The following is a 12,278-nucleotide window of genomic DNA, read 5'->3' on the forward strand; positions in this document are numbered from 1 at the left end:
CCTGAGAGCCTTTCTGAACATCCCCTTTGTCCTCACCCACCGCCGAGTCCACCCCTACTCTGCCTCTAGAAACTCGGACTGTAATCTGGTTCGGGGTCCAGGTCCCTACTCCGCTGCACTGGGTACACTTGGGCCCAAGCTTAAGCTTGTCAGATAAACCCTCGTGGGATTGCATCGGTGTTGGTCCTTGGTGGTCTCTCCGACGTGAAAACTCAGGCATAGCAGAGACTAGGATTTTGCTGTAACAGACAAATACCTGAACAGGTGAAAGTGGCCTTGGAAGTGGGTCAGGGCCGAGGCCAGAAGAGTTCTAAGGTGTGTGCTACAAAAGGTCACTACTGCCCTGGAAGGACTTCCAGCGCGACTCCGGAGCAGAGCTGGGGTCACTGGGGCCTGTCAGACGCGCTCGGCTTCCCGCTCTCTGCAAAGGAGCCACGACCCCCCAGTTCCCGGCTAGGAAATGCGCGGGAAGAGTCTGACCCCCTACCCGCCCCCGCAGACAGCACCTGCCGCCTTCTCCCACCCTCGTGTCATCCTTCCGGTCCCGCAAACACTCGGAACTGCTGCGCGCGCGCCTGCGGCCACCAGCACACACCCACGCGCTGCTGCACAACCCCGGGGCGCGAGGGAAGCTCTGAGCCTGGGGACGTACAGGTCATCGTCCTTCACTCCGACCCGCATCGCCAACGGGCCGGGGGCTCCGGCCACTTTCCGGCTGTTGCTCGTCGCCGCTTCATCAGTCCTTTCCCCTCGATTTCTCCTCAGGGCCATCCTCGGCTACGGCTCCTCTTCCGCGGCTTTTCCCCACACCCGCGCCCTCCCGTTGCGGCTGCGTCAGTCGCCCACCCGGCGGCCGCGGCAACTTAGGCCGGGGCGACCCGGGCGACCACGCCGCTTGTCCCCGGCCCGCGGCGTGCGCAGCAGCGGCAGCGAGTGCGCGTCCCGCCGCCGGGAAAGTGCAAACGACCCAACATGCACCTTCGAGAGGACTCGGCCGGCTCGCGGCGTCCCCGACGGACCGGCGCCGTCCCCGGAGAGCGAGGATCCGGCGCAGCCAGAGCGCGGCGGCGGCAAAGGGAGTGACGCGCCCCGGCCCGGGAACAAGGTGAAGTGACAGGCGCCGCCGGGAAACAGCGGTTGGCGTCGACGCCGGAGTCCCGGGGCCGCAGAGACGCGCTGCGGCCGCTCCGACCCGACGTCCGCGCTGCAGTCGGCTCCGGGAAACCCGCAAACGCGTGACCCGGCCAGTTACCCGCGAAGGCCCGCCCGCCGACTGACGGGGAAGCCGAAGCCCACGCAGCGGGCGCCGAGGAGCCTGACGCAACGCGGGACTCGGAGGGAGCGTCGGGTCCGTCCGAGCGGCGCCGCCGAATCGCTCAGCGGCGCCCGAGCCCCGGGGCAGGGGCCGGCGCCCACCCTCGGAGCTGTGGAGGCCACGGGGACCCGCGCTACGCTCGGCGGCGGTGGGACGAGCGAGCGCGCGGGCAGCGGACAACGGCCCTTCACCCAGGAGCGCGACTGCGCCGCCGCGAAGGCCGAGCGCCCGCGTCCGTCCGCAGCGCCGAATCACAGCGCGGGAGAAGCCGCCTGGCTGGGCGGGGGCAGGAGGGAGGGCGGGCTGGCGGTCACGTGGTACGCCCGAGGCCGCCCGCGCTCCTGGCGGAAGAAGTTACATACTCAAATCCACAGAGTCAGAGAGACGCTTCCTCCTACTAAATAAGCGCTCAGCGGAGTCTAACATAAACGGGGCGTCTCTGTGTCTCCGTTTCGCTTCCGCCTTTTCCGCACGTGTCCGAAGTTAATGTCGCCCACACAAAAGATGGCGGCCCAGGCGCTGGGTCTTATCATGGAGACGGAAGCCTAGAGGGGCCCGCGCTCCGGCTCTGTGGGCGGAGACTCGCGCCCCGGTGCCCGGCCTCCGTTGAGGCCGTTCGGGGCGGGCCCGCGAGCCGGAGTCCCTGCGCCTGCGCGAAGATGGTGGCGGAGGAGAGTGTGCGCGTGGTTCGTTGTGGCGGCAGCGAGTTGAACTTCAGGAGGGCGGTGTTTTCTGCGGATTCTAAGTACGCGGCCGCCGCGCGTCGCGACCGGGCCGGGGGGGCGTGAGTCGCCGGGGTGGGGTGGGGGGGGGCACTGTCCGGCCGGTCCGGACTCGCAGACGCGCGTGCGGGAGCTCCGGGGCGCGCGAGGTGAGCGGCGCCGAGGGTCGCTCCTCGTGCGGCGGCGCCAGGCTGGGCGCGCTGCTCCCGTGGCCGCGGCTTCCCGGCGGCAGAGCGAGGGCCGGGCCGGCCCGCGTGTCCCAACCCGGCGCGGAAGCCCGGACGCAGGCTCCGCCCGCCGCTGCCCTGCGCGCCCCGAGGAGCGTCCCCCGTCGGGAAGAGCGCGGACCTCGAGCTGCGGAGACGCGGCCTCGCGTGTCGTCCGCGCCCGCGTTGTCTGAAGCGGCGCTTGGGCGGCCTCCCGCGGCCCCGCGTGGGCCCGGAGCTCAGGTCTCGCGGGCGGCGGGGACCCGCTCCCGGTGCCGGGCGCCTGCTGCGTTCCCAGCGCGGCTCCTCGCCCCTCGGTTGCCCCCGCGGTGTGCGGGAGCCGCATTCTGTCGTCGTCGCGGGGCCGCTGAGGGGACGCGGCGCTGGGTCCGTGCGCGGCCGGCGGGGCGGGCCCTACAGCGTCCCGGGTCCCCGCGGCCCCTGCCGGCGCCCTGCGGCGCACCGCGGTGCAGGAGGGGATTCGGAGCCGTGTCCGGCCGGAGGCGCCTCCGTGTAGACGCCGTCCACCCCGGAGGAGTGAAGGCGGCACCTGAGGGGGCTCGCGTCCCGCACGCGCGGTGCTCAGGCCTGGGCAGAGGCGCCGAGCGCTGCGTGCCGGGGTTTGCCCGCCGCGCTGGGGCGAACGGGAAGGGCACGGCGCCCTCGGAGCGCGCGCGGAGCGGGCTTGGTCGGCGGGACGCGCCCGGGACGCAGAAGCGGTGCCCGCGGCGGCCCCGGGTCCTCCCTCCGCCCCGCGCGAGCGTCGCCAGAACGCGGTGCTGATGCGCAGCGAGACCGGGGCGGCGGCGTCTCCTGACCTGCGGCCGCTTCACGGAGGGACTCGCGGGGAGTCGTGAGCGCTGCCTGGAGCCGGGCTTCCGAGGGAGGAAGAAGTCCCGGGCGGACCGGCTGAGCACCGAAGGGTTCGGTTCGGACCCGGTCCTAAGGGCAGTGACAAACGCTTTACCTGTGCGTTGGTAGTGCGTCTCGTTCGCGACTTTGGCCTGCGGTGGGTCGGAAGGACGGCTCGAGGGGCCGCGCCGGGAGACGGGGAAGCGGGGAGGGCGGTCCGAGCCGCACATGCCTAGACGCGGTTCAGGCGCCCGTGGGAACGGAGAGGCCGATCCAGCCCGCGGGGAAACCGTCCACTCGGATGTTCCACTCCCGGAACCTGTTAGACGGCGGGGCGCCCCGCGTCCGGCCTGTCTCCCGTGCGCGCCTGTGAAATGCCTCTGGTTTCTCGGGAGAACGTGTCTCAGACCTGATGAACTAGGATGATGGGGACCCGGGACCGCCATGGAAGATTTACTCTTTCCTTTTTTGTAATAATTTTTTACTGGCTTATCCATTTAGTTTACTAAATCCTTGAGGATCCGGTGAGTTCTGTTCAACAAACTAGACTGGACATTGGGAATCAAAGATAAATGAAGGCCTGTGCCCTACCAGAGCTTACGGCCAAATAAGGCGGCAGGTGGACGAGTACAGGATCTGTGTATGGGTGAGGGAAGTAACCTGCACAACGCGAGAGGTACTAGGGCCAAGGCACGTACAGGGCATTTGGGAGCACAGAGGAGAGATGTAGCCTAGGAATTCTGCGATGTGTACCTTCCACGGCGCAGGGACGAACACCCTGTCGGGCCGGTGTCATGTTTACTAGTAATGGGCACGGACAGTTTTTTACTTTGTAGAAACTAGATTTGTATTTCTGAGCTTTGTCCTGCGGCTGTATCCGTAATGAAAACTCAAGTAAACGTTGCCCCCACTTAACTACTTTCAGTAACTTAGGAACCTCTGCCACAAATCCAAAAAGCAAAACCAACCTTTTAGCATCAAGAACTGTCGCAAAGTCTTCGTACTCTGCTGTGAAAGAGGACTTGCCAACTAGAGAGAGCTCGGACGTAGCGTTTATGAGGTGGTGTCCCCAATGAACAGGGAGAGTGAGGGACATGGGACGCTGCTGTCAGAGTGGTGGTGTAGAGTGAATACATGCCACACAATTTTTGATATACAGCTCTTGAAGCTATTGGTTTAAAGGAAACCTATTTGCAAGTTAAAAATTTTCTCATGGACTATAAAAAAAGATTATGCTTTCTACAGAATATATGAAACTTCTTTTTTTCCTTATTTGCAGGTATATCTTCTGTGTCTCTGGAGACTTTGTTAAAGTTCATAGCACAGCTACAGAGGAATGTGTACACATATTGCAAGGGCACAGAAATCTGGTGACCGGCATCCAGCTCAACCCCAACAATCATCTACAGGTGCCAAATGATTTATAATTGATGTATTTATAATTGATGTATAATTGATGTATAATAGTATTGGCTTTGTTGTTCCCAGGAGATTATGAATTGATTTTGGCTGGGAGACTTTCCAGGTCATAATTAGAAAAATACAGATATCCCTTGCTTTTCGAAAGTTTGTATTATGCCACTTCATTTTTACAAAGAAAAAGGGAAAGCAAAAACAGCGTTCAGTATTTATTTTGCAGCAAGGTGTTGTAGAGGCAGCATGCATCCTTCCAGCAAGAGTGGCGCCACCAGTCTCCTTTCCCAGGGGCCACCTCTCTACCTTTAAACTGTCTGGGAGCATCTGTGCTTATCTCAATGTATGTCATACATCCATTAGCAAGATGAGTCCCTAAGGTGTCAGAAAAGCCTAAGAGGTTATTTTTGGGGTCTTGGAAAATTTTTCCATATGCAGTCAAATGCTCTACCACTGAGCTATACCCCCAAATTTTTCCATATGAATTAATGGCAATTACTTTTGTTTTATACCATTTCCACTGCAAAAGATTTCCAAAGAATACTTACAGATCAGATTTTCTGATTCAGGGTCTTTTCCCACATATTTTTAGTTATTAAAATAGGGTCACAGAACTGCATTGTTCCCCATACTGTATTCTGTAAACCATTTGTTCCAAGGGATGCTGATAAGTGTTCCTTGAAAGAAGACATTTTTGGCTATATGAGTTTCTGAAATTCAGGGCTACGCACAATGAGGTGAATTTTTTGGTTATAGAGCCTCTCAAGTCCTTTTATAAGCATTGTGAATATCGAGAAGGGGTGTATACCATTTCGTTTCTCAGGCTTATATGCCTTTGAGCCCTTTGGTTTCTGGAACACATTTGAAAATGCTGGCTGAAAGGGATTGCTGTCACAGACCTGTTCCGTTACAGGTGAGACTCCGGTGCTGATGCAGGTCTCACCTCATCTTAAAGCCGGTGCTGGACGAGAAGGGATTCTGTAGTCAGTGGATGGACGAGATAACTTCAGGATGAACTTGGGAGTCCAGTTTAATGCGGACCCTCCTACTCACCCCACAAAAGCAGCTCTTCTCAGAATTCAAAAATAATGAAATGTCATTTTAATTCTGTCCTTACATTCTAGCAGCTACTAAAGAGATCTCGGAAACATTTTACTCTTGCTCTCGTTTTTTATCAAGTTCCATTTTTCTGGATTAGCCAACTTGGAAGTTATTGCTTGATACAAGAGTAACTTTGCATTGCCATTCACTTTATTATCACAGAGGAAGTAGGGCATAAAGAGACAGTGATCTTTTCTTTCCAGAATTAAATGAGCTACTGTGAAAATCAAAGTTAAGTAGCTTTTCTTCACCGTGCAAGCACGTATTTTTTTCTTTACTGTCCTGTGAGGATTTGACGTAAGTGTTACTTGTTGCATTTGAATGTTTTTCATAGCAGAAATAACCGTTTGTTAAAGTTGGTATTTGTGAAGTCTGTATTACTAAATTTTATACCAGAACAAAAAAAACAACATATACAATGCATAACAGATCTATTTCAGATGACTGAAAGTTAGTAAAATCAGAGGAGGCGAATTTTACTGAGCAAGTTGGTGGAGGTGAGAGGGAGTGCAGATTCTCTGGACTTCAGAGTCCTGGGATTTGTGTGCGAAGCATTGTTTTGACAGTGGTTTTGTGGTTGCCTTACTTTATTTTACTGATCCATGTGCATGATTTTCCCTTCATGTGTAGTACTTGCGATGCATGTTTCTTTTCACTGTAATTCTTTTACTTGAATAGATAATAGTCATCATTTTCTGTTCTCTGATTCCATGTCCACTTTGGCAGAAATCTTAAAACTGCCACTTTCAGAAAACTTTAAATTCTTTATAAACATTATAAGCAAAGTATTTTTCACAGTAACAGCAACCAAGTAATCCACGGTGACCTTAGTAAAATCAAGTCCATTGGGACAAAAAATAGAAATAAAAATACATGTTTTTAAGGCCTTCTGGTGCTACCAAAGTGTTGTGCACAAACCAGTGCCACAAATGTTTGGTTACAGCTGCAATGAGAAGAGTGTAGAAATCGAGTGGCCAAAACTTCAGAGCACCCGCCATTGCCACAGCATCCAAGTGCATAATAACTTCTGTTGTATTTTATAAAAGTATTGTACCTTGGATGTGTTGGACAATTTTTTTTTAAACAAGACAGTTTTATCATTTGAGAAGCACTCTTTTAATACCCATGTAAGGTGAAAACAGTTCTGCTAATAAAAAAGCACTGGGCACTACGAGAAATATTAGCAAGCTCTGAAGTGCTTCCATAGCTCAGTGACTTACCATCTAAATCCCTCTTGAAGATAGAGGGCTGACTTTTGTGCCCCTCATTTTAATTAAAACTTGAAGTTCCTAAACAATACGACTCTACCTGTTTAGGGCTACTAATTTAATGAACAAAAAATGTCATCTGTATCACTTAATTATTTGTTTGATATCTTAATGAAGTTCTGTTTTGTAATAAATTTTGTACTATTTTTACCCTTTTAGTTGTATTCTTGTTCCGTTGATGGCACAATTAAACTGTGGGACTATATAGATGGCATTTTAATAAAGGTATGTGTTTTGATCTTCTAGTTTTCTTACTTGAAAAGGGATGGCAACATAATTTAACGACAGATACAATGTTATAAGGCCTAATCTTTAGATAGCCTTTCTAAACAAATTATGAAAGTCATACATTATAAAAGAAAGAAAGTTGACTATTTGAAAATGTTAAACTTGTAACAAAAAGATGAGCAATAAAATCAGAAGAAAATATTTATAAGAGTTACTATCCCTAATGCACAGAAAATATACAGAAAACCAGTAAGAGAAAACTAATAACCTAGTAGGAAAAAATGGGCACAGGGTGAGAATATGTAATTCACAGGAAAAAAAATAATAGCCAGTAAACATGAAAAGGTGTTTAATCTCAGTAATAAAGAAATGGCACAGCATTTTACCCTGTCAGTTTAGCCAAACTGCAAACTGCAAAAACAGTTTAGTGATAGGTAAAGTATAGAGAAACAGAAACTTTGATTTTTGAACATAATCAACTAGAGTACAAATGAAAGTGAAAAATAATTTTTGCTCTAGTAATCTCACTTTTAGGACGCTCTTGTTGAAATAATGATGTGTGTGTAGCCATTGCAGACAGCATTGTTTATGGTAGGGAAAAAATTAATATAACCTTGATGTCTGTTAAAGTTTCATATTCATTCGGTAGAATACCATATAACCATTAAAAAGAAGCAGGTGGATCTATATGTATTAATTTAAAAATTTATTCGACAAATATATATTGAGTGTCTTCTGTATACCAGGTATTCTGATGTTGGGATACAGCAGTGAACAAAATGGATTAAAGAAAAGTCCTTACCCTTTATGGAACTTATGTTTGAGGGTTGGGGGTAGACAGACGATAAACAATATGGTACTTTTTATCTTTCAGACTTTCATAGTGGGGCATAAACTTCATGCCCTGTTTACTCTAGCCTGTGCTGAGGATTCTGTCTTTGTTATAATAAATAAAGAAAAACCAGGTATAGTATAATTAAGTTTGTTTTATATAGCATTGGGTTACTCTTTCTATAATTTCTCAAAATTTGAGAGTTTGGTTTTAGTTTGAAGTTAACATTTAAATTTAAATATGAAAGCGTTTAAATTCCTTCTGTTACGGCATTCATTTTGAGGATGCTTCCCGCTAGTTCTGAAATACACAGTGTGGAAATGATTACTTAATATGTAGTTGTAATAATAGATGGCAGAGCTCGAATTTCAAAGCTGTTTTGCAGAGGTGGGCGAGAGCTTGTCTTTCTCCTGACCTTAATTGGTCATTCTTAAGCCTCACTGTCCTTCTGTCCACTATTGAACACCCCTTTTGTTGACCTGTTAGAAATGGTGTAGAAAACAGTTCAATATTAAGAGCTCGTAGTGGTACTGAGCTACTGATTACATGTTCATTATCATTGGAACATGATTGCATTGAAATTGCCATGTTTCAGAGCATTTTATGAATTCCTAGAATATCTTCAGTGGTAACAAAAATTGCCCTTTAGCAGAGAATTTGATACATCAGTGGACATGAGGGATATATCCAAAGAATTTTTCTAATGCTGGAATTCAGTAAGGTCACTGCATCCTCTGTATAAAATATAGCTGTCTTTAGAAGTCAGAGATGAGGGGCGCCTGAGTGGCTCAGTGGGGTTAAAGCCTCTCCCTTCGGCTCAGGTCATGATCTGAGGGTCCTGGGATCGAGCCCCTCATCGGGCTCCCTGCTCGGCGGGAAGCCTGCTTCTCCCTCTCCCACTCTTCCTGCTTGTGTTCCCTCTCTCACTGTCTCTCTCTGTCAAATAAATAAATAAAAACCTTAAAAAAAAAAAAAAAAGTCATTGCTTAGGCGATGAGAAATTGATTGTGTTCTGAGTGTTCTTAGAAGGTAGAGCCAACAGGGTTTGCTGATGGTTTGATGTGAAATGTGAACGAGAAGTCCAGGATAACACAAGGATTTAGTCTAAGCAACTGGAAGAAAAGTGGTACCATTCCCTGCAGTGGGCAGAATTGGGGAAGACTAAATTTAAAAAGGAAAATCAAGAGTTCAGCATTTGGGTTTGTGAAGTTTGAGATGACTGAGAAGGCTAGAAGAACCGAGTTCAGAGCAAATAATAAGTGGACTGGAAACGGGAAAATGGTAAATTCATGTGTTACAAAAGTTTGTAGTCATTATAATGTCTGAGAGAATAAGGAAAGAGCATAATAAAATACAGCTGTTTTCTCTTGGGGGATTTTTTAAATGGGACATAAAGTCATGTCAGTATTACAGAAGAGAGATCTATCTTGTGAATATGTGGCAAGCACGTAGCATTTCTGAAAGCTCTCGGATGGGTTGTTGCCTTTGGCTACTAAGTTCACCAATACATCTCCATTGTAAAGGTCAGCTTAATACTTTGGAATACAGATTATACTAGTAAGATAAACTATTTTCTGTTTCAACATATATAGAGCATGTCTGTTTAGGAGTAAAATTAGACTTCCCTTTAAAACTTGAATATTCAAATGAGTAGTCCAACTTGAAGACTCATTTTGTTCAAGGTAGCCTAGAATTACTGCCGTCAAATGAATCCTAGAATACTAATTAACAGTTTCATATAAATAAGTGTACATGTACACTTTTTTTAGAGAAGGTTTATATTAATATAGCTTCCTTTGGCTAGATGTATTTCAGCTGGTTTCAGTGAAACTGCCAAAATCATCAAGCCAGGAAATAGAAGCTAAGGAGCTCTCCTTTGTTTTGGATTATATAAACCAGTCACCCAAGTGCATTGCCTTTGGAAATGAGGTAAAATTTGTTTTGGTTTTCTATTTTGTATATAATATCTCTTGGCAGCAGTGTTTCCTCTGAGCATTTTATGTTATAGTCAATGAATATTGCCTTGAGTTATAGTATTTTTTGTTAAGAGCTAAGAACTTTGTTCCATTACTTCAGCTTGTATTTGTGGTGTGGATTTTTTAGGATTCTTAATATTGTATATACCTATTGTTCTTGTAAGCCTTCTAATTGTTCAAAAAAATACCAGTACTTCAGCACTGGAACTCTTTCTTAGCCTGCTCCACGTAAAAGCCACTCAGATCCTTTCATTTTAGATTATGTGTCTTTAGAAAATATGACCTTTCTTCCTCTCCGTAATCGGTGCGCCCATTATAGAAAATTGAGAAGTTAAAAGTAAAGTGAATAAACTAAACCTTGGGGTGCCTGGGTGGCTCAGTGGGTTAAAGCCTCTGCCTTCGTCTCAGGTCATGATCCCAGGGTCCTGGGATCCAGCCCCGCATCGGGCTCTCTGCTCAGCGGGGAGCCTGCTTCCTCCTCTCTCTCTGCCTGCCTCTCTGCCTACCTGTGATCTCTGTCTGTTAAATAAAATAAGAATTTAAAAAAAAAAACAAAACTAAACCTTACTGGTGATATTTGAAGAATCTATTTCTGGACTTTTTCCTAAACATATAAAATAACTTTTCCCAAACTGAATTAGGATCTGAAGGCTTTTTACCTTTGTTTTCATTTAATATTGCAACATGAGTATATATTTAAATATTCATCAGAAATAATAACTGATGTTTCTACCTTGATTTAGCCTTTCCTTATTAATAATCACTTTATTATTTTCAAGTCAAGCACCACCGAAAGTCCCTAGATGACACATTGTGGTGGCCTGTTTCTATAATCTAAGTTGGTAGCATTCTTTTGGCTTTGTTCTAAAAAGGGTTGATTTCTTATAGTAGAGAAAACACTTTAATAGTAAAGACTGACAGTATTGAACATTAGCAAGATACGGAGCAAAGGTAAACATCTGTCCTTTCCATGAGCCAGAAGTTCTCCTCCTAGGTAGAGAAATGAGGACATGACCATAAAATGACATGTACCAAAATGATTAGTATTCATAGGAGCTCCAAAGTAGAAATAACCTCAATGTTCATTAACAAGAGAATAAATAATTTGTGATACGTACTCACGTATTGGAATGCTGCTTCATAATAATAGAAACTAATGATACAGATAAGAGCATGAGCGAGTCTCGGAAAGGTGAGGATGAGCTAGAGTTCAGACACAAAACTGTACACTGCGTCAGATTTCTGTGTGATGTTCTAGAACAGAGAAGTAACGGAAATCAGTGATAGAAATCAGTGGCTGCTGGCAGGGGTAGGGACATTGGGAATGACTAGAAAAAGGGACAAGGAAACACTTATGAGGTGAAGAAAATGTTCTAAAGCCTGTGGTGGTTGTTACATGAATATAAATGTCAAACATTGCATTATTTTGTATGTGAATTATGCTTTAATGGAAAAAATTCAAATATGGGACCTCAGTTCTTTTAATCTTAAAAGGATTATTCTTCCCATAGCTAACTAGCATTTTCTATTAATGTGCTCAGTGTGGGGAAAAAAATTGTTACTTATGTTAACTTTTGTGATGAGACCCATTTCTCAAAAAGTGTTGCCTATCTTTGTGAATGTCATCTCTAAAATACTAGGGAGAATATGTTGCCGCAGTACGGGACTTCTACTTGTCTGTCTATTTTTTCAAAAAGAAAACCACATCGAGGTAAGAATTTCTTTTTGATCGCCTTACTTACTTGAGTTTGTTGTAATTTTATTTCAGCTTCATACCTATGATTCGGAGCTGTTTCTAGTTTCGTGTTGCAAGTGGTTATTAAACTGCTACATATAGAGGTAGTTTTTAACCCACAATGGGTAGGGTTGAAGGAATCAAGAGTCACAAAAACCTAGGGAGCTTTGTCCAACCAAAACCCCCTGTCCACTTAGATTCTCGTGTGCATATATGTCAAAATTGGATCCAGTTTGAAAAGGCTAGCTCAGGTGGTCCTTTTTGCCTTTTTTTTTGGCTATAGGAGTGTGTGTAGGCTTCAGAATACGCAGGTTTAAAAGAAGTCAAATTTAGTCTCTTTGAAGCTCAGTGTAACTCAAATTAACATATATTTAAAGTGGGGATAATATCTACCTAATAGAATTGTAAGGATGAATGAGATAACGTATTTAAGGAGACTCTTCAAGTGAGACTGTTCCCTCTTCCCTTTTACCCTGTCAAGATTGACGTGTTGTTCGTTGCAGTGTAATAAGGATCCTGATGTCTTTGGACACATTAGTCAGTTGTCTCAGATATAATTTATTAGGTTTGTTCGTACCTAATGTTAAAGTTTAGCTTCAGTTGACAAGAAATTTGAACAAGCCTGGCTCA

At 47.0% G+C, this 12,278-nt stretch overlaps 1 protein-coding gene across 3 annotated transcripts in view; it reads left to right on the forward strand.

Moving 5' to 3' along the window:
- The first annotated feature begins 1,573 nt into the window (after positions 1-1,573).
- Positions 1,574-12,278, forward strand: part of WDR75 (WD repeat domain 75) — a 32,652-nt gene continuing 21,947 nt past the window's right edge. For 2 of the 3 annotated variants that reach the window (XM_046019116.1, XM_046019115.1), the window contains exons 1-6: positions 1,574-2,060; positions 4,375-4,504; positions 7,037-7,102; positions 7,980-8,070; positions 9,742-9,866; positions 11,554-11,624. In XM_046019116.1, coding sequence (XP_045875072.1) covers positions 1,975-2,060; positions 4,375-4,504; positions 7,037-7,102; positions 7,980-8,070; positions 9,742-9,866; positions 11,554-11,624 — 569 coding nt within the window. In that variant the 5' untranslated portion in view covers positions 1,574-1,974. Of the gene's footprint in view, positions 2,061-3,117; positions 3,566-4,374; positions 4,505-7,036; positions 7,103-7,979; positions 8,071-9,741; positions 9,867-11,553; positions 11,625-12,278 lie in introns of those variants that run through there. The other variant, XM_046019117.1, reaches the window with a different exon arrangement.

The sequence above is a fragment of the Meles meles genome, chromosome 9, assembly GCF_922984935.1.
Source record: "Meles meles chromosome 9, mMelMel3.1 paternal haplotype, whole genome shotgun sequence".
NCBI classification, from domain to species: domain Eukaryota; kingdom Metazoa; phylum Chordata; class Mammalia; order Carnivora; family Mustelidae; genus Meles; species Meles meles.